Source organism: Falco punctatus, assembly GCF_963210335.1.
Source record: "Falco punctatus genome assembly, chromosome: 15".
Taxonomy (NCBI): Eukaryota; Metazoa; Chordata; class Aves; order Falconiformes; family Falconidae; genus Falco; species Falco punctatus.
Window position 1 is genome coordinate 15705649 of NC_137595.1, and position 14870 is coordinate 15720518.

General features: G+C 43.0%; 1 protein-coding gene across 6 annotated transcripts in view; it reads right to left on the reverse strand.

Moving 5' to 3' along the window:
• Positions 1-14870, reverse strand: part of NRK (Nik related kinase) — a 108212-nt gene that overhangs the window by 12434 nt on the left and 80908 nt on the right. For all 6 annotated transcript variants that reach the window (XM_080365655.1, XM_080365654.1, XM_080365653.1 and 3 more), the window contains 9 exons: positions 14632-14725; positions 11977-12150; positions 11018-11147; positions 10469-10627; positions 8706-8849; positions 7379-7513; positions 5192-5292; positions 4538-4687; positions 1058-1217 (listed from right to left, as the gene is read on the reverse strand). In XM_080365655.1, the coding sequence (XP_080221781.1) occupies positions 1058-1217; positions 4538-4687; positions 5192-5292; positions 7379-7513; positions 8706-8849; positions 10469-10627; positions 11018-11147; positions 11977-12150; positions 14632-14725 (1247 nt within the window). The remainder of the gene's footprint in view (positions 1-1057; positions 1218-4537; positions 4688-5191; positions 5293-7378; positions 7514-8705; positions 8850-10468; positions 10628-11017; positions 11148-11976; positions 12151-14631; positions 14726-14870) is intronic.

Below are 14870 nucleotides of genomic sequence, written 5' to 3' on the forward strand. Positions count from 1 at the left end.
AACACTATCTAGTTAGCTCATAACTTTCTACCTGTCTGTTGAAACTGAAGCCATTTTGCTGCTGAATTTTATTGAAAAAGTGCAAAAGATAAGTTGTCATGTCACGATTTGTGTTCCAGAGGTGGGTTTCTTGCCCTCAATACTGTGGAAACCCTCTACAAATGTTAAACCCGGCATTTACTCAAGGGTGTTATTCTCCTGATTTTAACTTTTCCTAAAACTACCCAGATGGAAGTGAAAGGAGAAAGGTGAGCATCCTTGATTTTGCACTGTGGCATCCAGTTTCTTCCAAGTGAATACTATGCTTTTGTACAACCTAAACATCTTGGGCTTTGTTTGTTGGTATGTTTGTTTTAAGATGCAGGAGACCAGGAGTGAACCAGGAAAGAAATTAAAAGCAACCAATAATAAAACCAAAAAATCTGCCTGTCTTGTTCTTGGTTTGCCCCACACTGTTAACTTGAAGTCCTCTGGGGAAGGTGAAACAAAAAGCTGGCTTGGCTACAATACCATCGGAATCTCCTGCACAGCCACCCGCAAGCGTGGAGAGACTGAGAATCTATTAGAAACACGCTGGGCTGGCAGCCCCGTGAATCTAAAGTGGTAAAATTAAGGGGCCATTTGACAGCAGTTACAGATCTCTTCAGTAAACTGACCTCTCCACAGCTGTGAATTTTTACATAAAACGCTATGGGCTATGAACAATCGGAGTAGGAAACAAGAGCACCTTTCCCCCCGCCCCTGTAAGTCACGTAATTCTCTCTGTGAAAGCTGGTAGTAAGCTGTATCCTCAGTGAATATACACCCTGGCTGTATGGTCAAGGTATGATGCCATAAAGCGTGTGACAAGAATACAAACGCTACGATCCAAATGTGAAGACCCTATTGCAATCATTGGCTGTCTTAACACAAACATACATAAATCTGTTTACACATCTGGTTTGCTCAGAAGCTCCTTTATGTGCCATACCCCTTTCATACGGATACAAACCTCATAAAGAAGTCAGGCTTCATGCAGCAGTCTTATATTTAATAAAGTGCTATTTTTCATACCTACCTACAGATGCTGGCATTTCTCCCCACTGTAAAACCGTCTCCTTTGTGAAATGCCCATATATATCAATGTAGATGCCTTCATCTTCATAGGTGAGTAAAAGCTCCATTCCGCTGGTATTCGGGAGGATGATAATGGCATGTGGGCGAATAGTCCCCTGGATCTAGAATCATATTTTACTAAGATTTATATCAGAAAATGGACTGCAATTTTAGTGACTACATCAATCCAACTAGCTTGGCAGAGCAATAAAAAAAAACTAGCTCATGGCTCATGGAAAGTGAAAGAAACGCCTGTTTTCAGGAAGGCTGCGTATTTTGCTAGCTAGCCTCTGAAATAGGCTTTCTCCCCTCCTCCCCCTTTGAATATCACAGTAGGTTTGCAAACAAATCAATGTTCCATATTTCACTATACATTTACCGGTATTAATTGGTTTCAAGAAGCCATGGAGCCGCTGAGACACAATAATATTTACTTACTCACAAAACAATTTCATTATTTAAATAGAAGAAAGATGAAACAAATTTGAATTCATAATTATTTCAGAAGATGGAGGAAGGACAAACACTTTCACGTTCCAGGAAATCAGTGCTTTCACTTTCCATGCTATTTCCCTATCCCCACTCACAAGCTATCACAATATTTACAGCCAGTTGAAAAGCTACCTGGACCTTTCAAATACAAGCCATCCTAACCCTAACCCTTCCCACATCCTTCACTAAAAAGAGTTCCCCGTTTAAACGCTGTTCTGTACACATTTTTTGCATGCCACAGGAACGCTGCATTTCACTCACACAAATTATTTTAATAGCTGTTCAATGCACTAGAATCTCTCCCAGAAGCCAACATGTCCCAAGTGGAGAAAAAAAAAAGTCTGAAGTACACAACAGTGAAGATGGGGTTTGATGAAATCGTTCTTGAAAGGAAAAGAGGACAGCCTTAAAAAACAATAACAAAACACTTCCCTGTTTAAAGCACTACTCAAAACAGGATGTTAAATAGTAAATTAAAGCGCTAGAATTAATATTTTAATAGGAAGCGTATGACTGGAGTTTTACATCATTCGCACAAGCCAGCAACACACAGATATTTTTTTTTTTCCTTCAAGCACATACATTTATGCACACTGTAAGGGCACAAGGAACAGTAAAAGAAGCACTGAAGCTGTACTTGCCAAACTGAGCACACTCAGGCCAACCACTTGACTCCGTGCCTCCGCAACAACTATCCGTAACACTAGAACGGGGATCCAGAGTCGCAGAGCAATTTTAATGCGTTGCCTTGGTACTCGCATGAGCGATCGAAGCAGGTAAGAGATGAAGAAAGAGATGGGGAACCAGGAAAAGAGGCTACCAGAAAGCAAGAGTATCTAGAGTCAGCCTGTTAACGTCGGGTCTGTTGCCACCACAAAGCTCCTTGAGAGAATTACCCAATTCTAACAGATGTTCTTTAAAATAATAAAATACTGAAAAAGATACAGCCACTGTAGCAGCAGATTTATTTCAGGTCTAAGACTCTAAAGGGAAAATATATTTTTAGTACATGCTAACTTTTGGTTGAAGAGCACACACAAGCAGAGTCAGTCTTAAAGGTGCCCCACATATTCAGGACAGTCACCTGGGAAATCTCTTTCATCAGGTACATAATTATATCTGCAGCCTGTTGAAAAACTAAAGCCTCTGAGAAGGTTCACTTTTGTCTTTGCCTTTCTCATCTTGGGCAATTATGCTAATGATCTTTTTCATAAGTCATTATTCACCTTGCTTAGCAACCAGCTTCCAGGGATGGTATGTGGGCACCACGCTCAGATTTATAAACTGATGTGACTGTTTCATGTTGCATGGTTAACAAAGCCATTAATTGTCAGATTAAATAAACCCTCTAACAAAACAGACACGAAGTCTCTTACCAAACCCAGCACAGAAACAAACAGTGCAAGCTTTTATCAGGTGATCCAACGGTTTCTTCTGAACCACTAGAAAAGATTTTGGTTTTGTTTTGTTTTTTTAAATTTTTAATAGTTTTTAATTGAAGAAAAGTTTATAAAGCTTAACAGCCATCCTCAAACACCGTGTCCATGAGGAGCTCAGGCCTGACAGCATCTGAAGGCTGTACTTGCCAGGGCAGCAAGGGATCAAGTGGCTTGCACGGGAGGCATGGGTTTTCACTGGGTTTGAAAACGTGGGGCTGAGAGTGGAGAAGAAGAAGTTAAAAAATAAAAGGGTTCAAGGCACACGCTGCAACATGCAGATCTGGGATGAGACTTCTTCAGATCTCCTGAGCGTAACTTTGCGACATGTTGCCTTGGGATGCAGGGAGGCCATGGCACCCGGATGAGCTAACCCCCTGCCCCTCGGGAGAGCTGTTGACTTCAGGGAGGTTCTCAAGTGTGCACAGAAGTTTCCTTGCCAGGAGCCTCCCATCAAACTGGAGCCCTGGGAACCTGCTGAAAACCGAAGCCCTCAGGTTTCTCTAGCTTTTAGTACTCACAGCTTTGAGAACAACTATCTAGAACAGCTAAAAAATAAGCGAACCAACCAACAAAAAAGATTTAAACCATAGCACAGACTTCATATTGGGCAGCCCCATGACAGTCATTCACTTCTGCATGGGAATTTGCCGTGATCTGAGTTTAAGCAGGAATTTAGCGATCACCGTCACCTCAATGAATGGATGCACAATGCAATATGCATGCATCAACCAGAAATCAACACCTTCATGCCAACTTCTTGACAAATCTAACGGGAAAATCCTGAGGAAAATGTAAAAATTCTTTTGGATTTAAGGACTGATTTCGTGGGCAACTGAACGGTAAGACAATCGGCAAATTTATTTAGTCTGGAAGTTGGGTTTCTACAAAGTCGTGACTGAAAGGCAAATCACATTTTGCACACATAGCCTGGATCTGTAATCACGTGAAAGAAATGCAACTTTGCTCCACGGTGAAGAGACTGGGATTGTTCATGGGTGCACATGTACACCTGGATCCTCTAGCTACAGGCACTCACTGGTGCAAAGGTAACATGCTTGCAGTGGATCGAGACTAAAATATGTGGCAACGGCTTTTGTAACCCAGGCCAAATTCCAGCCCAATTCAGCAATAGGTTAATCAGCTTGTTAGTAAGATTGAAAAGCATGGTGATAGATTGTAAAAGTCACCTGAACTCACACAGATATTGTTGTGTCTTTGATTGCTTAAGGAGTCCTGAATTTCCCGGATAAATAAATTAAAAATAGCACTGTCCATACAACAGGATTTCTGACATCATGCCATTAAAACTGTTATTCTAAATGTGATAAAAGCCTCTTAACAGAGCTTCAGTGTTATAAAAGTATATGAAAAGTGGTTTTCTATTAGCTGATATACAGTAATTTTATCTCCTAACCCTGTCTTCTGAAATATAGCACAACTCTTAACCTGATCATCATACATATACAGCCCAAAGAACAGAGGCATTTACATAACTTTTTGGAGTATCTTACGTGTGTTGGAAGGTACAGGTCATATACAGATCCAGAGTCCACATCAATAGCATGAAAGCCTACTAGGGAGCCATATATGACTTTTAATCTTTGTCCATTTTCAACGGTCAGGTCAACTGACAGCGGTTTGTGATGAAGCGCAGTAAAGGACTGGAAAAAGAAAAATACACTGTAAAACACAATAAAGCTGTTGGTTTACAGATCTACACATACAACCTTAAGAATTTTCAAAACTCCAAAGTTAGACAGCTACTTTTGTTAAATAGTATGTAGCACTTATGGAGCTAAATATCCACCAAGTTGCAAGGAGAGTTCAGTTGTATTTTGAAAAAAATCCAGATTATAGAAATGAACTAGGCGAAAATTAGGCTAAGTACCATTCATGTTCAAACCATTCATGTTCAATTTCCTCCTCTTTTGAGGGAAATCAGCATCAACTTTGTGAACTCAAATGTACTTTTTGGCACAGCCCTGAAACAAGTTATTCACAGCTAACAGAATCCTGACTGTGATGGTTTTATGCCTGCCATCTCCAATGTATGTCAAACGTGCTACATTTTATTTAAAAGAATGTTACACAAAGCAACAAAAAACAAAAGCAAAGAGTAGATGAGGGACAGCAATACATCTGAACCAGAGTGAAGTTTCACTTACCTTAAAAGCCATGAATTTGTGATAAGGCTTTGGAGCCCAAGCATAAACCTCCACTGAGTTTTTCAAAGCAATTACAAGGAATTTGATTCTCTCATATTTTACTGTAATACAAGAAGAACAATTCCTTAGGTACCAGACAGACACTGGCAAGACCATCTCATCACATGAAATAATTTCAACAGACTGCTTTTAGAGGTAGACATTACCCAACAAAGGAGACTAATGGATTCTGGATATCAATGTTTAACACTTTGTGTAAGTGACAATACCTTGACTGAAAACATATAGTTCATTTATTCTCAATAAAGCCAGATGACTGTTAAGAACTTTTACATATTGCTTTTCATGTACCTATGAAAACAAATAATACATATCTTACTGGTCAGGAAAAAAGGTCTTGACCCTGCAGCTAAGCCCACCTACTTTATTTTTCAAGTGTGAACACACCCCAGCATAGCTGGTTGTGAATAAGCTGCTGTGGGAGGAATGGTGGTGTTAGCTGAACAATTCTGTTAACACTCTGCAGGATTAATTTTCATTTCACTGTTCATGCACAGGGTTAAATCCCCATGTGCTAGTGCGGGCAAAGGACTTCCATGTTTCTGAGAGGAGTAAGCATTTAAGAGATGAGTAATTTTTCTAAGATGATTAAGGTCATGTTGGGTCCATCGAGAATAAATGAAGAATCATGCACTGAAAATTAAGGCTTCGTGGTACATTGTGTTTTCACCCTGCCAGAGACAAGCATTTGCTTTGGAAACAGAACACCAGGGTATTGCATCCGAAAGCATTTACCCTTCATTTCATATTCAGCATCTGCTTGGCAGGGATTTTTAAAAGATGCAGGTGTTACACTACTGAAGTGAGGGTTGTTTTCTGTGGGAGGAGGGCTTCATCAGCCCTTGTGGCTTACAAAAGGAGCAATTCACACCAGCCAAACGTATAGCAGAGGCATGAAGAGTGGCTAAGGATAAGACACTGGTCAGGAAAATCTCACATAGGCAGAGAAAAAAACCCCCACAAACGCACAAAAATCAACCAACAAACCAAACTCCACTAAAATGCGGAAGAGTACAACCTTTTCCTCTTCTACCTGGAAAAATGGCTGTAAAACCAAAGGTCAAGATACAAGAAGATTCACCAAGAGAAAAACAACAGCAGCTGTTTAGTCAAGGAAGTAAGAGTGGCTTGTTGTATGTAAACACGGAAGCTCCTGCCAAATGTTTGCCTAATTTTAGGATGACTATTTCTATTTATTTTTTTAAAAAACCACACCAAACCCAAAGATGAGCAACTGAAGTGGAATATGTGGGTGCTCTAGCTATAACTAACCACAAAGTAACAATGCACATCTGTTTCACATTCTTTCTTGGATTTAACCCTTGCCACTTTTAAAGCCATGAGATATAAAAGCAAAAAAAAAAAAAAGTCAAACAAAATATTTATGAGTCAGCCACCTCTCCGTCTCCTGCATTCCTCTATACCATTTCTCTATTTGACTTTGAAAAAAGTGCCACTTTCACATACCATCTTTCACCAAAGCAAAATTTGTGCTATATATCACACCCCTCACTCAGTTAAATGACAGGAACTACCACAACACTGATGTTGACCTTAAGAATGAACTGCCTGAAAGCCAAATAAAAGCAAGATGGTTTTTCAGCTGCTACAGTACCATTCCCAGTGTGTAAGTTTAAACAAAGGTATATTTAGTTCTTTTATGATCTCAAGACAGGAATGATCTGTAGCACATCCAATCTGATCTACCTACGGACATCCCACAAATGTGATTTACTAGTACTTTACTAGTCCAGTTTCTTAGCAGTTACTCCGGGCCAGGAGGGAAGCTGAATAGCACGGAGGTGGAAAAGATCAGCCTAATTAAAACCTTGAATAACTACAGATTTTCTAAACCACTAACTGAGCAACAGACCAGGGCTGGCACTCCCTTCTTTCAGCCATCATAGGGAATACCCGTAACATCACCTGCTAACTGCTGCAAAAAGAGATGCTACCTGGAATGACAGGAGCAAAGCACCTGCCACGTCAAACAAGGAGGTTTGAAAGAACCCGGAGATACTCAGCCCAATACAATCCTGAAACAGACCTGAAGAAAAAGGTTGGTGTCCCAAAATGCAAAAGGATGATTCAACAACTCTCTGAGGAAAAAAACCAAAGAGTCCTTACCGACTTTGTAGTGTACGCAGCCTTCCAGGTCACCCACAGACACCCAGCCTTGCCGCTTCTCCACCTCTGGATCATTGCGCAAAATTTTATTTCTCAGCCATGACAAGTAATATACCCTCAACTTATTCTTCTTCCCTAGGATTTGCAAGATAAGACAGACATAACGCTTTAACTCACTGAAGCACAAACGCTCCCACGCTCACAAAAAGCCAGTTTGGTGACTTTGGGTAGAGCGGGTGTTTGTGCCTCGCAGATGGTGACGCGCAGGAGGCACCTGGAACACCAGCAGCCCTGTGGCCTGTGGCACACGCAATTGCTGCATGCAAGCTTTTCACACCTGACTAAAATTCTTCCCTCAGGCCAAAGAATAGGTCCCTACAGAGGCATGTGTTATCAGAAATAATCACGTTATCTGGCATTCACTCTTTGATGTGAAGGAAGGAACACAGCCATGGCCTACAATGGCCATTTTGCATGACTCATTCAGTGCTAATTAACTGACTATCTTCATTACAGGCAGCTATTTTCTTTTGGATGCCTTTCCAGGTGAGAATGACTTTGTCATCTTTCATCTCAGTCTGTCTTTCTGTCACTGTAGTGCTTAAGTACATATGATTAACATCAGCCTGGGATCACAGGTTGGTCTAAAGAGAAGGACTGTGTCACATAACCAACTGGACCTGGCCACATGGTCCAGCTCTTGCCGTCATCTACCATGGGGAGTCTGGATGGAAGACAAGGAGCTGCAATTCCTTGCTGGACCTACATCTCTGACCTTGTTATGTACTAAGCATCCTTTGAGGCCGCTCTCACACATGGGGAATACAGGCCCCAGTACCCTGCAGGGCAGAGTCCAAGCTGTTTGTCAGCAGTCGTTGGAGATGCTACTCCATTTAATGTTACTGATGCTTTCACAGTATAGATCACTCTCATGTTACCGCTCGTACATCTTGTTGAACACAGATTGAGGCTACTTAATGATATTTTAATAGAATTGCACTTTGATAAATGCTCACCCATCACAGAAACAAGCAAAAAGAGTGACAAACTGTAACTTGCTGAGAGCCAGTTCATTTTAAGGATATGAAACACTTTGTACTTCCCCCAAACCATTTTAAACATTACCCAGGTAATGAAACATCCCAAAGCCTCTCTGAAATGAGAATGTAAATGTTTAAAAATTCAAGAGAGTTTTCCTATTAACAAGAATAACTGTCCTGTGATTTTCTGTAAGAGGAAATTCCTCAACCTAGTTTATAACCCAATTCTTCTTTTTAATTGCTTCCAACCCCAGTGCAGGTCAGATACTTTTAGACACTGAACTAACCTGATATAGTAATTAGCACATTGAGTCCTTCCAGAACATCCATTTGCTGGAATCGCCTCCTTGTAATCAGCGAATAAACTCTGCCTTGCCCACTTCTGTCCAGCAGCCACAATCCAGTCTCTGTTCCCACCAGTAAATTTACTCCTGTTGATACATGGGAAAAAAATCCTGCATAAATCAGCTAACGATTCAGAGGCCACCAAGTGTTCACTGTTTTGAGAGCTGATTCTTATTTAGTCTCACTTAATGGTACCCGATAATTTCTTTGTTGCTCTGTGGATGACCTCCCAGAAAAATGAATAGAAGAAAAAAGGATTTCACCATTACAGTTTTTACCTAGCAGAACATTTATATGCCCGTGTAACTCGAAGGATATTCAAGGATAGTTCCGCTGAGGTCAATGTTGATGTAAACAAAAAGGAAAATGCTTTGTGAACTCCAACTCCTCAGGTGACCTTGGGAAGTGCCTGCGAGCACTGCAAAAGTCCCAGTCCAGATCCACTCCACTGGCAACACAGGAGATCCAACTAAATGATCTAAAAGTGTCTACCAATTAAGAGACAAAAATAATAATAAAATTTCCCTCTTTCTCCAAATACAACACTCAAAACACTGGAGGACCAGACTTGTGGGAAAAAGGGCTGCTGTTATGAGGAAGCACAGTGCGTGTTTACGAAAAGTCCGTTTTGCAAGAATGTTTTCAAATGCCAAATTCAAGGAGCAAATCCCTCTGAAATCCACCTGCTCCCAAGGAAGTGAAAGCTTTAGTGGATTGCTAACATCAGAGGATGTCAAAAACATGTTCGGCTGGCATGACAGCTATGTTTCCTAATCAGCAGGTTCTAAAGAAACTACATGAAGTACTCCGCTATAACAAGCAACCTCCTCTGCTGGCGATGCTCTGACAAGTACCTGGTGCTCTTCAACCTCAAGGCACATCTACAGTCCTTGCCACACAGCTCCATTCTTAATTTGAAATCCTGGACTCCTACAAACACACATTACACAAAATCTGTGAAGCTGTAAACTGGAAATCTGTATTTCCTTTGGATAATGTTGCGTCTGCTTGACTTATTTGCCATTCCAGACTCAAAAACTGAGTAGTAGTAAAAGGCTGGGTGAGCCCCACAGAATACATCTGTTCTTCCAAAGTAGGAAGATGGTTAAAATAAGTCAAGAGCTTAGCCAGAGACTGGGACAAGGACTACATTCATCTTGGTTTTACACTATATGAAGCCAACCCTGTAAAAGGGGTGATCCAGCGAGGTTCTGAGTAAGCACTGACAGCAGGACCTAAGGAAGCCAAGCTTCAGGGAACACTGGTGCCTGCCCTGCTTCAGAGTCTTGGAATACCTCACACACACGAGAGCAAACAGCTTCAGGTCTGGATTATTTCCACTGGGTCAGGGCTTAGTGTGACCAGCTGTACTGCTCTGCAGCTCAGCCAGGAGTAAGCATCATGAGCTGCATAAGCTACTAAAACATTTGCAACTTCTTTCAACGATGTTTCAGTTTGGTGCCCAACCAAAACATTTTCTCATTCTGAGGCACAAAATCCTTTGCAACTGTGAGTCATCTGTTTGCCACCTTCTACCAGGAAGGCAGCGCCACGTGAGTGACTCGGGTATCTGCTCGGCGATCCGCTCCAGGGTTTTCTGATGGGAGAAGCTCAATACAACTGTGAAATCTGCCTGGCACGTACTGCCAGCCTCTCCAGCTGCTGCCTTCCCTCCACACACATGCCCAAGTACTTCTGAGCTTACCCCACAACGCAGCACAAAGGACCTCCGAGTTGAATTTCTTCTTATATTTACGAATTTCTGGACTGTCGCTCTGCGGGCGGATATTCGTCGGGTTGACATTGACAACGGAGCCCTTCCTGGCATTTTCTCTCCTGCCAGGCTCAGGCTTTGCACTGGATGCTAGAATGAAAGACACACACGATCATGAAAAACGTAAGCAGTTGGCTACAGCTCACATTTGACCTCTTTATGGCTGAATGAAAAAAACCCCAGAGGCATGAGAAAACACCTTGGGAGCATTATGTAGCCAGAGGGAAAAAACCAAAACCAAATACACATCTGGAAAATTCCTCAGGCATTCCTGAGTAAGCACTGTGGTAGCACAGCAGCAGAGCAGAGCACATCTGGAAGAAGGGCAGAAGCAGTGCACTGAACATTCATAGCTATGTGCAGGTTCGGTTTCTGGAGATGTTACTGACAGTCTCCATTTCCAAGCAATAGGCTCTCCCCACTCCCCCCAAAAAAAGAAACCAGGAGTGACGTTTTATGAGAAGGGTGAAGCATACTCACGAGAGCTACAGGAAGGTCCTACTGGACTGGTGGGAGGGGTGATGGGCAGAAGTCTAGGATCTATGAATGAAGTAAACGACGTTGTAGACGAGGTGCTGCTCTTTGACGGCGTGCTTTCAGTGCACGGGGTCTGCAACGAAAAACAAGAGCTGCTTCAGGAGGGCCATTCTAGAGGAGCGGGCAGCGCACAGCAGTGGGGTGCCTCCGAGGTTCAGAAGAACTGGGATGCAGCACACTCAGCCATGATGAAGAGTCTTAAAGCAGCAGACCCACGGTACAAACTCAGTAACAGGTGGCCAGAGCAGTCGTGCTGGGATGCTCAGCCAGGCTGCACTGCACTGAGATCACCGGTTCCCCCGACCAGCCCGCCCGTGACTCCCCGCTGCCCCGTCTGCCCCAACCCCCTTGCAGCAAGGGGATGCTGGTGCCTCAGATAAGGCAGTTCAGGATGTGACCCCCTGACAGAGCTGTCACTCACCTCCAGGGACACACTTTTCCCCCAGAGCCACCTGTGCCTACAGCGGTGCTGGGGTCCCTTCGGGGCTGCTGCGCCACGCTGCCCCAGCCCCTGCCCACCCCACCGGGCATTGGGATGGGGAGAGCCAGGGACAACGTGCAGAGGCAGGCGAGCGCGCTGCGTTGCTGATGTGACAGGTAAAGGAGCTGAGGGTACAAGCCCTTCTAGCTCAGGTAAAAGGGGAGGAAAAAAACTGAAGGAAAGAACAGGGAGCAGCAAGGGAGATGGGGGTAAACAAGTGGAACAAGAAAATCTCGTTAGGGATTGCAAGATTTCTTACCCATCCCCTAGATAATTTTTTTCAAGAAAAGAAGGGATGTGGTGAAAAATCTCATAATAAAAAAAGGCAGGATAGATGAAGTTAAAATGATCTCAATCTCAGCTCTTAACGGTTGGGGAAAATGATGGTACAAACTCATTCAACCTGTAGTTTACCTCTTACCTTATTCAGAGGTTTGTTCTGAGGTTCCTGGTTAGTCAGTGGCACTTTTGGTGGGTTCACAGGCGAGTCTGAAATTTGGCTTTGCTGGAGGAGATCTGGCAGGAGATAGTTCTGGTTGTTCATGCTCCAGAGGCCTTCTGGGGTGCCAGAGATTTGTTTCCCTAAAATCTGATCCTGCACATGAGAACATAGAGTTAAACTCCCAATTTAGCATACGTCCAATGCACTATGCAACTCCTGTTAGTTAGGACAAGAGATAATGAGCATATGGGGAGGAGTGCTCTGCATGATGCATCATGTAAAGACAAACCCTATGGAAAGATTAAAATAAATAATTAAACACAAAAAAGCGTGTGGCAAACACCTGAGAAACCAACACTGGCTTCCACTCCTGAAGCGCTCCACAAACGTTCCTCATCCACATTTCCTCAACCACAGGTAAAGAAGCAACTTCAACCTCAGACACACTTGAGACAGAATCAAATGGCCTGTCCTAACGTTACAGATCTGGCCTCTGCCCACCACACTCAGAGGCAGGTACCTCCCAGTTCTGCACCCTTAGCATTCATTTCATCGCTACTGTCCATTCAGTGAATTAGGAAAGCTTAGTCTAGAATGATGACATTCAGTAGGATCCAGTATCAGCATTTCCAGTGCAATGATGGCTGGTGACCAGCTTCAAGGAAATACTTGTAAACCACGTAAGGTCTGAGGCATGACACATGCTCTCTCCCTGACAGCAGAAAATACAGTCAGAGGTCACTTTCTGGGAATACATGGTTAGAAGCTTTAAGTAGAAGAAAGATGGGACGTGTAAAGCAAGCGGTGTCCCAGATGGGACGGGCAGCGCAGGGGGATCCACCCCTGGCCATGATCGGTCAGGGTACCTGAAAGCCATCGGCACCAGAGTGCAGAATGTGATGGGAGCCAACCGCTACACCAGAAAATTCCTCCTGATTTACACCGAAGCAAAAAGCACCACCAAACATGAGCAGCTCCTGGCTGGTTGAATTCAAGGTAAGCCTGTGCATCATACAGACTTCGATAAACAACCAACTGAAATCAGATCAGCTTTTTTCAATGCTGGCCAAAATATGAAAAGAAAAATAAAAAAGGTAGATAATTCTAAATAAAATATATTTGCCTTTTAAAAGACAAGTCATTAACTAGAAGTCAAATGGATGGTCTAAGTATTATACATTTTGATTTAGATATAAACCCCCAACCCAACCCAAAACACACGTGCCAGTATAAGATTAGGGAATCAAGCCAGCACGGGGCTTTTTTGTTCAGTTTTGAGTCAGATCTAGCTGAACTCAACCGAACGCCCATTCGAATCATTTGGGCCATTCAAACTACCTCAAATCAGTTCGTGCTGATGGGCCAGGGAAAGGGATGTTGGAACAAGTCATGGAGACTCATGACGGCTGTGGTTGGTGAAGCAGAGGTGGGCAGAAGGGACAGGAGTCTGTGTCAGGAGGAGGGAGAAGACTGGAGGCATCAGGGAAGGTTTGTTAGGAGAGGCGGCAGTGATCTGTCCGTTCTCACTCCTGCATCGTCCTCCCCAAACCCATCAGAAAATGTGACCTCCACTCTTCTCCATCCTGCCTCATCCTCAGTCTGGGCCTCAAAGACCTCATCCATCTCCTTTCCCTCAAGCAGCCTATTTCCAAAGCCTGGATATCAGGGGAGAGGCAAAGCACTGGGCTGCTTTACCACAAAAGAAATACTGATTTATGCCCCGTTTGTAATTCCTTCTCTGAAGCAGGGTCTTTCCTCCTCGGAGATGGTGTGACAAAGGCGAAGTGGGACTTCCCATTCTCAGTCAGGAAGGATGCCACTCTGGTTTGAAGCTTAGAAATCACACCAGAGGTAATGAAAACTCCTTTTTCTTCCTAGCCCTGCCACAGCTCATACAAGCAGTTTGGGAAAACACCAGTTTCACAGCAATTTATTATCCTGATCTGTGAAACAGAAGTACACTCAGTAATACGTGAGAAGTGTTCTGACGATGAGTGCCAGTCTTATTACTGTGATATTTTTTTTTTTTGTTTTTGACCACAAAGAACATTGTTCTGCTTTTTCTGTCTTCATCTTTTCTGCACTGACGTTTATCACAGGGGTAAATCCACATGACAAAGTCTCTACTAGAAACTACAGCCGGGAAGGAACCACAACATGACATGCGAGAAGACGTGTATTTTTGCTAAGCCAGTAGGGAAAGGTAAGGTGGTTTTCCCCTCTTCTGGTAATAATTTAAGTAGTAAGAGGTAGGTTTCTTTAAATTGGAATAAAAAAATGTCAAGATTTTTAAAAACAGCCACAATGCACACCAACAATAATCAACAGTGTTGCTTTTTGCGACCTGCCCAACGCCTTCAAGAAATACGTTGGCATCAGAAACTACTACCAGGTCAATAACAAGGACAAATAAAGAAGCACAATTCCATACCTAAATGTAAGTATTTTTATAGGAAGCACAAACCCTGAAGGTACACATTTTTTCAAGGCTTAGAGCTATAATTTGCAATGACAGAGCAGGACTTCAGAGAGAAAGTGCTGCCGAGAAGAAACGGATACAGCGTTTATCATGCATGTTAACGATCTGGCTCCCCCCCCCAACTGTACCCACCCCCTTACAAATGGCCAAATTACCTTCTGTTCTGTGACAGTGCTTTGGGGTTTCAGTTCAATTCCATCTGGTACTCTCGTCCTTGAGAAATCTGCCACTCTGCTGCTTAGCAGTTGCCTGGTAACAAACTCCAATTAATGAACAGAACTAGTTCAGAGGGGAGGGAGGGAGAAAAAAAAAAAAAAAAAAGAGCCCAAAACCCAAAAAGACCCCTCCACACACATACACATGTTCAAAGCATAATTAACATTCACTAGTTACT